General features: G+C 38.4%; 1 protein-coding gene across 1 annotated transcript in view; it reads right to left on the bottom strand.

Moving 5' to 3' along the window:
* Window positions 1-6,761: 6,761 nt before the first annotated feature.
* HMGCLL1 (3-hydroxymethyl-3-methylglutaryl-CoA lyase like 1) overlaps window positions 6,762-12,204 on the bottom strand; it is a 60,108-nt gene continuing 54,665 nt past the window's right edge. Inside the window, exons 6-7 of the mRNA XM_009279731.2 lie at window positions 11,447-11,572; window positions 6,762-7,081 (exon numbers count right to left, since the gene is read on the bottom strand). Of these exons, the coding sequence (XP_009278006.1) occupies window positions 6,968-7,081; window positions 11,447-11,572 (240 nt within the window). The 3' untranslated portion in view covers window positions 6,762-6,967. The remainder of the gene's footprint in view (window positions 7,082-11,446; window positions 11,573-12,204) is intronic.

Genomic DNA, 12,204 nt, shown 5'->3' with positions numbered 1-12,204 from the left:
ATAGACATGCTGATGTTTCAGACCACATGCTGAAGTCATTCAGCCTCCCATGAAGTGTGTCGGGGGTCTTAGACATCATTTAGAGGGCACCGATTTCTACTCTGCAGTGCAACATCTGAAGTTAGATAATGCCTCATTGAATTTTTTGACTCCTACCTCCACTCCTGGCTGTAGCTTTTAATGTTTAGTTAATGGAGGGAAGAAATGTTTCCCTAGTAACTTAGAAGAGATTTGTCAGCTATAAAAGCACACAGGAAAACTGATAAAAAGGTAATCCTAAGAAAATGCACTCCAAATGGATTACAAGGTAACAAAGTCAACACAGGCGTACATGTCAGAGTGACAGATTGTATTTACTAATGCCATATGTGTGAGCTGGTTAGTCAGGGCTGCTGAATCTGGCATAATACATGAGCGTATCAGTTTCAATAAACACTGAGATAGATTTTATTTCAGCTTTAACACCACACATTGCAAAATCACAAATGCATTTAACCAAGAGCGTACATGACAATTCCTTAACAAACATATCATCTCTTTGACACCAGTTTCAAAGGACTAAGTTGACTTTGGCTGTAGTCCCTCTGCCTGCTGTGTTATTGCAGCAATGAAGATCAACACTGCGTTACAGCAGGCCCATAGAGAAAAATAATCTTCAGAAATATAACATAACAAAAGAAAAGCATTGATCAGCAAGTCAAGAAGTGGAAAGCAAGTGTCTTTCATTCAGTTCTCCAGACTGATTCTTCTGTTTAGTCAGTTCTCTAGACATTTCACAATCAATAAAGAGAACTTAAGGCAGTCTGAGAAATCATACAAAAATTCAGTGGCAGAGAATCATCATTTTCAGGTATCACAGTAACTAAACAATATTTCTACCCCTTAAAAAGAACTCTCTGAGAAAATAGGCAGATCTCATACATTCACACTAACGCTTTGGAAAAGTGTTATTTCATTGCAACAGCACTGATCCCAAACATAGGAATTTTACCTCACAAACTTGCAGTCTTCATTTTGTGACTCCTTATTACAATAATAAAAGTTTTATGAACTGAAATGACGCTATTAAGAAAGGAATATTAGCCAAAGCCTCTCTGGACTTATTCACAAGACCAACATATTCACTTCTTATTTCCATAAACTCTGGTTATACATGAAAATGAAACATTAAAGTTCTGTTCCAGAGCCAAGTTGCCCTAAAACATAAAAGTTTAAACTACAAAGCAAACTGCTGCTGGAAGACATTAGCACTACCCACGTATGGGATCCATGTCATTGCTGTCTTGTGAAAGGCACTGAAGAACAGCTATGCCCATAACTAATGGAACTGATCAACTTCTCCTCTAAAAAAGCACACCAGCCATGCCTTTAGAACAATGTAATATCTTGAGCAGCCAAAGAAGCTGGTATTTGACTTTCTATTGCCAACAACATGGGAAAAAGAAAAACTACTATGAAAATATTAAAGAAAATTCCAGCAACATGACATTGGTCAGCTGTTGAACCTTCGCAAGTTCAGACCAGGACACAGACCAAAGACTGCTGTGGGAACTCCAGTTTACATACTCCATGGCCCTGGCACAAGTAAGATGATCTCCATATTGTTCTGTGAGATCTCTGCAGAGACTTTGATACAGTGAGCTACAGAAGAAAGTCTCCAAAGCACAGAACTAAGCTCCGATAAGACTTGGAGAGGGCAGTCAGTAACTACTTCTTCTCTCCCGCTTGCTCTCAGAGTTCACGCTATCCCCTTTTCAGCATTTACAGAAGACCATCAGCAAAACAGACAGGGAAACAGCATGTCCCCACATTCTGACAGTGTGATCATGATATTCAGCACTCAGTTGCTTTTTCTGGATACCTTTCAACAAATATATTTATATATAATTTTTATAATGACATAATAATAAGAACACCTGCTAATGGAAGCCAAACACCTGGGTGCAAGCCTTCTGCAGCCAGAGGATTACTTCAGGGTGAACTGACAGCAATGCACTTAGTGGGGGACACTCATAGGGCCTAAAAGAGCAGGCACAATTAGCGACGGGTCACTCTGAATATAAGCATAAAGATTTAGAAAGTCAGAAGCACAGGAGAGCAGTAGCACCATCCCATGACTTACAGTTCTTGCCATGTTTTTGAAGGGATGTAGTCTCAACTGCTTTATCATGTGCTGAACTCAAAGCTGCCTATGTGAGTGATGCATGCTCATGGCATAGCTACTGGATTAGCCTTTGATCTTAAGGGCAATATATGCCTATTTTGTGAAGCCAAAGATTAGGCATTAAAATGCTCCGCACAGTTAAAACAATGCCAGCCCAGGAAAGCAGAGCAGCAGCAATTTACGTGTCTAACAAATTTTAGTAGTGAGAACATGAGATGTCTCAGGATTCTCAGTCACACTACAAGAAGGATTTTGTGGGGATTGCTCACCTGGACCCACAGGCCTAAATTCATCCCAGGTGGCACTTTTGGCACATACATGTTGGGGTTTTTTTAATCTGGCTCTATGTTTCTTCCTCCCTTGTAACAATCCTGACAAACAATCCATTTGTCTGTGACCTCCACCCTGGATTACTATAACTCACTATGTGGTTGAAGCTGAACGTGCGGGTAAAGCACAGGCTCCAGATGTGACTGCTCATCTTTTCCAATGCTCACATCATTATAGAATAACAGACCTGCATTTAAGGCTCTCCACAAGCTCCCAAGTAGTTTCTAAAACAGACCCAGCAAAGAACCGAGGCGTTTTAGGTTGTTCATCCCTGTGATTTAATAGGTACCTTGTTTCAGTGCATAGGGACTGTTAAGAGCCTCAGAATTGCAAACTGGACAGCCCAGATGCTGAGAAGCCTAGGATGCACTATGCACAGAGGCATATCTGAAAACTCCTCTAGAGTGTAAGGGTCTCCTAGTGCCAAAGTTAGCAATCCTTCACGGTAGTTAGGAGCATAGACATCTAGAACTCTCAAAGAACTGAGCAGAGCTACCTCTTTTATTCTCTAGTCTATGTTCTACATAGGTATTTTATTTAACACAAAAGTTGTGGTAGTAGTGAAACCACTCACTTTTATCTAAGATGTTGTAGTTAGTATACTTACGAAAAAAGTGGACAGTATCAGTTCAGTTCCTAACTTGGCCTATAGTTGAAGCCCTCACCACCATCTTCAAGGAAAAAAAAAACCTTATCTGTTGCAGAGACATTTTTTTCTTGTGATCTTTCTGGTCTCAGGAACTCTGAATTCCATCCTACCCAGTGGCACAATTTCATCCAGATTTACTAGAAAGTGTGTTCTTTTTCAGTTCTGTATAGAGCCTGGTGGTTAGATCCATTGATTAAGATACCAAAAAATGTGCACTTGAATCTCCTCAGGCTGAGTAGCAAGCTAATCTCAGATCAATTGTTTAGCCCAACATTCAGGCTAGTATTTAAAAGGTGGTTTGCATCACAACGACTTTTTTTTCAGGGGGTGACTTCACTTTCATCCTGTGAGAAGCTCAACCTTGCTCATGTCAGTTAAACATGCTCACAGGATCTTGGAAGGAAGAACACTCATCAGGCCCTACATGAGAACTGCACACTTCAGCTCAAAATGAGCTAATTCTGTGCCTGCACAGAAGCAAACTAAACAGGAAATTTTATTGTTAAACAGGAAAGTACTACAGTGTGGTTAGTCACCTTCAGGGGTAAATGGCATCTGAATTAGGGAATCTTTAGGATGTCAATTCTGGCACCTCATTTAGGCTTAACTACTAATTATTAGACTAAGTACAACCTAAATACTGCTGCAGATTCCTCACTTCTTCATTGGACCTAATCCATTACAGAATTTTTAAATCTGTGAATGCTTCAAGACCCAGTTTATTAAAGTTCGTGTTTTGATATATGAGCTGTAGTGGCTGCTAAATAACAAAGCCCCAGCTAAAACATGGGAAAAGGACAACAGAGCATTTCCTGTGGTGATCCAACTATCCACCTAGAGCAGGCCAAGCAAATCAGGGTGTTCATGTTTTTAAGAGTACTTGAAAGTCTTCTCACTAGATACTGCAGGAAGGGGTGCAATTTAGTATTTTGGATTGATAGGCAAGATATTTCCTGCCTCACCTAAACACATTTCTTTGCTTATTCTTTGACTTTTACCATGAGAAGAGTAAAACAATGTAGTTTATATTGGTTTTGACTATCATTACAGCATAAAGAGGATAGAGGTTTTATATCAAGTTTCTAGCTTTGAGTTACCTGGCATGCAAAGTTTGACTTTCTTAAGCTGTGCCAATTCTAAACTACAGTACCGGCTAAAAGATCTCAGAAAAGGTTCACTCTGGAATTTCAAAGGCAAGCTGAGACTCAGCTGTAACTTGGCAGAGTTGAGTTCCAGATAAAAATGATTCAGCCTTTTCCTTCTTCACATGTTATCCTTCACTTTCTCTCATCTTACCTTTTTCCAACCTTTTAAATTTCGGAGGAAAATGAAGAATATGGAAAAAGATCATAGTCCAAGGTTTTGGACGTTCATGGTAACAGGCTATTTTCAGAAAAAATCAAGGTTAAGTACACGGAGAATTACAGAAGGATCCTACGCAAACAACCAATAACAGTACTGATGTTTCAGACTGAAAAAATGACAATATTTTCATGGCACATTTGAACATAGATAGGATAAGGCTCTTCTTTGAATTTGTCCATTACTGATCTAAAAATGACAATGCAGTTCACTGGCATTTTGCTGAACAAAGACACTGAAAAGTACAGTATCGCTATCAGTAGAGCACAAAGAAAAATTGTAAGTGGTTCCCTTCATGTAAGCTAGTCCGGCAGAATATTATTATCCTCAAAAATTCATGACTTATAGGTGAGAATGTCAATTCATAGACTATAGAATAAAAAATCAAATTGTTCTATGAGACTTTGGACAAAAATTTAGCCCCTTCTACACTACTACTACCCTGAATTATGATTGAAAACCTTGCCAATTTTTAATTGCTTCATATAATTAGGTTTAATACAGTTGACGAAAAAAAGCAACTACAACAAATTTAACATATGTAACAAATAAGGAAATTTGCATTAGATTTGGAGGATCTGGCAGACTGCCACTCACCACAAAGTCTTGGAACAAGATAAAGTCATCCATACACTTAACAGATGTTAAACGAAACAAAAATAAAAAAGTGCTATTGCTAAAAAATTCTTATGGTGAATTCAGATTTGGCTCCATGTTCATAACACAACTGACTTGACAAATGAAAAGTAAAGTTCAGATAAATAAAACAACAGAATGGAGTCTTGGAACAAGATAAAGTCATCCATACACTTAACAGATGTTAAACGAAACAAAAATAAAAAAGTGCTATTGCTAAAAAATTCTTATGGTGAATTCAGATTTGGCTCCATGTTCATAACACAACTGACTTGACAAATGAAAAGTAAAGTTCAGATAAATAAAACACATAATAGAATGGCCACACACAGTGTGGGAGCTCATAAACTACTGCAAATATTTGTACTGTTCTAAATGCCATCTTGTTTCAAAATTAACTATGTATTCATATATATTAATATATATATTAACCATTCATATAAACTATGTATTCATATATATATTCCCATATATATTATGGGAAGAGCAACTGATGTCATCTACCTGGACTTGTGCAAAGCATTTGACACTGTCCTGCACGACATCCTTGTCTCTAAATTGGAGAGACATGGATTTGATGGATGGACCACTCAGTGGATAAGGAATTGTCTGGATGGTCGCATTCAAGGAGTTGCGGTCAATGGCGTGATGTCCAAGTGGAGACCAGTGACAAATGGTGTCCCTCAGGGGTTGGTATTGGGACCAGCGCTGCTTAACATCTTTGTCGGCGACATGGCCAGTGGGATTGAGTGCACCCTCAGCAAGTTTGCTGACAACACCAAGCTGTGTGGTGCGGTCGACACGCTGGAGGGAAGGGATGCCATCCAGAGGGACCTTGGCAGGATTGAGAAGTGGGCCTGTGCGAACCTCATGAAGTTCAACAAGGCCAAGTGCAAGGTCCTGCACCTGGGTCAGGGCAATCCCAAGCACAAATACAGGCTGGGTGGAGAATGGATTGAGAGCAGACCTGAAGAGAAGGACTTGGGGGTATTGGTTAATGAGGAGCTCAGAATGACTCAGCAATGTGCGCTCGCAGCCCAGAAAGCCAACTGTATCCTGTGCTGCATCAAAAGAAGCATGACCAGCAGGTTGAGGGTGGTCATTCTCCCCCCTCTACTCTGCTCTGGTGAGACCCCACCTGGAGTACTGCATTCAGCCCTGGGGCCCCCAACATAAGAAGGACATGGACCTGTTAGAGCAATTCGGGAGGGACAGGGACTTTTTACAAAGGCAAGTAGTGATAGGACAAGGGGTAAAGGCTTTAAACTGAAAGAGGGCAGATTTAGATTAGATATAAGGAAGAAATTTTTCACTATGGGGGTGGTGAGGCACTGGAACAGGTTGCCCAGAGAAGTTGTGGATGCCCCATCCTTGGAAGTGTTCAAGAGCAGGTTGGATGTGGCTTTGAGCAACCTGGTCTAGTGGAAGGTGTCCCTGCCCATGGCAGGCGGATTGGAACTAGCTGATCTTTAAGGTCTCTTCCAACCCAAACCATTCTATGATTCCATGATTCTATGATTCTCAGGTTTCCCGAAAAGAACTGAAATTCAGTTTAAAACATGGGAAAATGTCCCGGTGTTTATACATTTTTCTCCTCTGTAGAAGTACCAAGCACAGGGTTCTGTACTACAGTCATTTATTTCTTACTTACAAATCAGACAATTCTTGACAAAACAGTACAGTACAGTATCTCTTCCCATAATAAGTTATATACGAGTTCTATTTTGGTTCTTTGCTGAAATGGTTTTCTTATATTTGTTTTCTTGATATAAATGTCCTTGGTCAAGGTAGATGACAAATGTAATTAAGCTGCAAAAAAATTCCATTTAATTGATAGTTCCAGTATTGAAGGAAGCTTGTGCAACCTTTGAGTTTGTTTTCTTGTTCAAAGCTGTACAGATGAAGTTTCCGGCTTCCATCACTGTATAAAGATTTACTCCCTAAAAAAGAGGTGAAAAAAGTTAAGAATAATAAATGCACATGTTGAAAATGCTCAAAATCCAAGTTTTTTTCCTCCAGGGTCTAATTTTTGCAAACAAAGGGCCTGATTCATGTCATAGGTTGGGAATGGAGATCAGTAGAGTTACAGTGACGTACACAATAGTCACAGCTTCCAGTTGTTTGGAAGGTTCTACCACTTTGAGGGTGATTTCTAACAGCAGTGGACTAAATACTCTAGTAATATATTTCAAACTCAAAAGAATCTAGGATAAAGAACTGGTATAACAACTTGAAGAAGTTGGAAGAAAAATACAGTGTCTACATATGCGCTGTACTTATTTATCACTAAATGCTAAGAAACTTCATGCTTATACGTATCCCATTTGCAGCTCAGGAAAATGGAGGAAACACACTTGTATTAGGAATTGAGTTCAGTGAGAAACGGGATCCTGCATTCTCTTGAATAAATATAATCTCCTTCTTGAAGAAGTTCCTTTCATTGCAAAATTACAATTTACATTGCTAGCACAAGTGAGCAAAAAATTGCAGCTGCTTGATCTGCCCATGCTAAAAAAATGTTCCTTGAGCAATCAACTGTTTTTTAACTAACATAAGACACATATCAGTGCTGCTTGATTGCTAAAATGGAATCAGATCACTCATCAAAGAGGAAAAAATACCGCATTATTAGTCTCCTGGACTACTCATGTATAGTAAAAGTTTTAGAGTTAGATCGTATAAGTGATGTAAGTACTTGCTCCAAAGATTGGAATTTAGAAGCCAGTAAAGTTCCTGTAGAAGGGATGCAAAAGGGGACTTCGAACTACACTGAGCAGTCGCACAAAACTGGGAGATGTGTGTCACTCAACATTAAAGAGTACAAGATGTATTGCACCAGAAATACATTTTCATAACACTTATGGATTTATGCACTAAAGACCTGAGACCAAGACCAAGATCAGACCAAGACCAGACCAAGACCTGATTTAGATGCTTAATCCTTTAATTGGATCTAGCACTTATTTCCATGTTCTACAGGAAATTTTGCCTTTTTCATTCTTGGAATTGGCTAAAAATGTTAATGAGAATAGAAATTACTTCACAGAAATGTAATCAAAACCATTTTTAATTTGAAAAAAAAAATGCTTCAAAGTTTCCAATCAGCTCTAGTATATAGCACCATCTAAACCATATTGTTCAAAGACACCCTTTTATAGCTGTCTCATTTTACTACAGTTATAACAAGGGTGACTTCAGCTCGTTCTGTTTATCCTTTATTGGTCATTACTTAGGCTTAGTTTGTAGAGTGCTATTGCACATAATGAAATCTAAAAAATTCTTAGAGCGTCTGTGCTTTTTTACAGGAAGAAACGAGCAACATACCACCATAGACATACTTGGTAGTTAGATTATGGAAGATGGCAAAATAAAAACCCCAAACTATCAAAATTCACATTTTCAGCACTGTAACACTGCATAATGTGATATGTGTTGATAAGGAACATATGTTCACAGTTCACAGTCGTTAAATGGAATACAAGCATCTCTGCCTTTTACATGGTCTTTCTTATGTAAGTGTCGTGAACCAAAGAGGATTACCATGAGGGCGCAAAACCCAGCATTCACCAGTATGACTCATAGATGGGGATGGGAAAAGAGTAGTGACAGGTGTTTGTAAGGTTGTTGAGTCAAAATAATATGTCTTCAGACAGATACTCAGAAATGTACTTAAGTGTACTTGGTAACCACTCCATATATCCAGAATTATTCCTTGACACCAAGGAATAAAACCATGAAACACAAAGACAAGTACCTCCAATAGTATCTATGAGCTTGGATAAGTGCCTTAAGTCAGAAAAGCTTCTGCCAGGAGGCAAAGTCCTTTAACTCCCATTAACTTCAGTTAATCAGTTCTCATTCAGCATTCATAAATACCAGGTCTATTATCTCTCTGAACTTCAGTTTTGGTGTCAGTAATGTGAAGCTAATAGTACTTAGTTGCTTCTCAAAAAGGCTTATTGTTTGCCAAGCACTCTGAAGGCATCATGAGCACAAGTACTATTACTGTAATTACATAGGAACCATATAGAAACTGTTTTTATACTTTCTATATGTAATGTCTCCCTACAAAGTTTCATAAGCATTAATGATCTATGACATAATTATGTATCCATTACCATGGTACAACCAATAAATCTCTTTGTAGATGGGCTCTGCTAGAAAATTATTTCACATTTAGCCTGCTAGCGATTCATTTCACGCATCACTTCTCAGTTACGTGTTCTGAAGAACAGTATAAAACAAGCATCAATTATTATTTTGATGTATCTAGTCAATCTGAACTCAGTAATGTACGCTTAAATACTGTCCATCCTTTGGTTGACACTTTAAGTGACTTCAGTCAACAAAATGAAAGCTTTAGTGCATAGCTGAGAGGAACATGAGAAAGCGCTCCTTGCAAATGGACAGCATTAGTAATTATAATCTCATTTTGTGCCATTATACAAAAAGGGACTTACTAATAGTTTTTTGCAATAATGATTTGACAGAATTGGCCATGGTACCAAAAGCAACCAGCACTGCGAAGACCAAAGCTCATATATTAAGATAATAATTTTGAGGCTCCATGTCTCTCATCCAGTAAACCACTCTTTTCTTAATGGGCCAGAAAAGGGTCAAGGAGCAAAGCCTTGTGTTTTGCTATTGCATAATCTAATTTTTTTTTTTTTTAAAAGGGAGAACTAAATGTCTGATGGTGAGATTTTTATCTCCATGGGATTTGGTATCAACCTTTAGGACAAGCTAGATTCCTGCTTGGACATCAGATCATTAACAGATTAATAAATCTTATCAAGAAGCCTGGAACAAGGTATATTTCATTTAATCAGGCTATTTTTATTTAATTGATTCCTTTTGCTATGAGTCAGTTGGAAAAGTCAATGGGTATTTTGCCCAAGGAAAGACTGTACTGAAAGCCTAAGTCTAAGGTGCACAGAAATGTAAAGTGAAATGCATGATTTCTCCTCCTTATTCCAAAGAACTGTGTTGTTTCAAAAGAATAATCACCTTCTTCATGAAAAAAGCTACCCCAAAGCACGTATGAACAGTTCAAAACAGAGTCCACTTGTACAACGGACACTTGTGATTAAACCTTTTCTAAACAGGTGTCGGACATCTACCCAGAACTCCCTAAGAAGCACATGAAAGCAGATAAACATTACAGTGAACTCTGTAAGGTACTGAATATGATATAACAGTGCTCAGGGGATGCACAATTCAGAAACAAGTTCCATGATCCTTTTATGTCAAAGAACTCTGTCGGCATGCGTGCCACACTGAACTGCAACCGACAGACAAGTAATAAGCTCCCCAATAACTCAGATCATTCTATTTCAGACATCAGGCTTTTCAATTTCTTTCTGCAGTAGTTTAAATACAAACCACACGTGTTGCAGTTTTGGCAGCTCTTCATGTGTTCTCCTTTGAGCTTGACTCTCAAAGTCTATGTCTAAGTTAAAGGTAAAGTCACTGTATTGCTTGAGTTAGAACAAACTCATTATGCCACATTTCCAGAACAATGATGACCAACAGGAAGACCAAAGGGCACATTTTTTCAAGAAGGCAGCATTACTTGGTTCCCAGGAATACAATAATTAAGATGTCAACCAAGCCAGGGATACTATATGTGTGCTCTTCAAGTGTGGATGCTCACTGGTAAGGTTCATTAAAGGGCAGCTCAGTGCAGATAAGCCGCTTTGCCCTCTCCTCCAAGAACAGGGCTGGAAATAAAAATGACTGTGAAGCCTGCTAGCCAGTAACAGTTTTTGTACAATTTTGAAATATATTAAGTGGATACCTGAGAAATAGTAATGTCCTGTGCTTGGGCTTCAAACACCACAATTTTTTCTACTTTGAAGCCGGAAAAATTGACAAGAAATTAATAAGCACTATGAACCAAATCCAAAGCTCTGTGAAAAAAGCTGAGGTCCACTCAGTCTTTCCACTGTAGAGCTGATCAGCCTTCTGGGGCAATGCCTACAGTAATGATTTTTTTGTGGTTACTGAGGCAGAGCAATGACTCAAAGCAATTGCTACTGAGCTCCTCATAGCTCCAGGTAGGGAGAGGGGGGTTATTCAAATTCCTGTCAAATACACAAACCAGTTCTACTCTAAATTGCTAGTGAAGACAACATCATTCACGTTATGTGTCAAGCCATGTTAAAGCACTGAGTTTGCAAAACCTACTATTTGCTCCCAATATTTTATTGTACAGCACAAGTAATTGTCACGTATGTATCGTATGTTTTCTAGAAAAATAATTTTGTTTTCCTTAAAGCCTTAAGTAGAAAGTAAAAATATCTTACTGTATTGACCCCCAGACCATTAAGCATGTATATCACATCTTCTGTGGCTACATTTCCAGTAGAACCTTTTGCATAGGGACAACCACCCAGTCCTGCAACCGATGAATCCACTACAGCAACTCCCATCTGGAAGATAACAACACAAAAATGCAACATCAGCACAGAGTATTATTTATAATTATTCATTAATAGCAGGCTATACATATTAGTTACCATGGATAAAAAACACATTTCTCCCAAATGGATTTGTTTCTTGGAGGACATTCCTTATAATGGTGTTAGTCCTGACATCTTTATAAGGTAAGACTCTTCAAACACAGGATGTGGAACAGAGAACTAATGGTCCATTACATGTGATTTTGGCAGATAAGATGATTGCTGTTTTAGAGCCAGAGTTTTATGTCTTTTCTCTCTTTATCTCTCTACATGTTGTTTTTAAGTAGCCTGCATCTATTCCTGCAAAGGCTTACATGCAATCAAACACAATCGATGCGTTTATTCAAATGTAATTTTAAGCATATGTATAAGTCTTTGCAAGTTGGAAGTCTTAATATTAGCATCTGATTTACGTGTCATCCAAAAGATTTTGGGACATCTACCCTCTAAAATGTGTTTTATATTAATGGCTATTCTTCCACAAAGAACTTCCCTCCTAGCATTTTCTCTCTTCTCATTTTCTTCGCTTTCCTCTTTATTAGAGATCATGAAACCACCACGTAAATAATTTTTTTGTTCTTGTTTTACAGGAAGACTACAAG

The sequence above is a fragment of the Aptenodytes forsteri genome, unplaced genomic scaffold (assembly GCF_000699145.1).
Source record: "Aptenodytes forsteri isolate BGI_AS27 unplaced genomic scaffold, ASM69914v1 Scaffold115, whole genome shotgun sequence".
NCBI classification, from domain to species: Eukaryota; Metazoa; Chordata; class Aves; order Sphenisciformes; family Spheniscidae; genus Aptenodytes; species Aptenodytes forsteri.
This window is presented reverse-complemented; position numbering and strand designations above follow the sequence as displayed.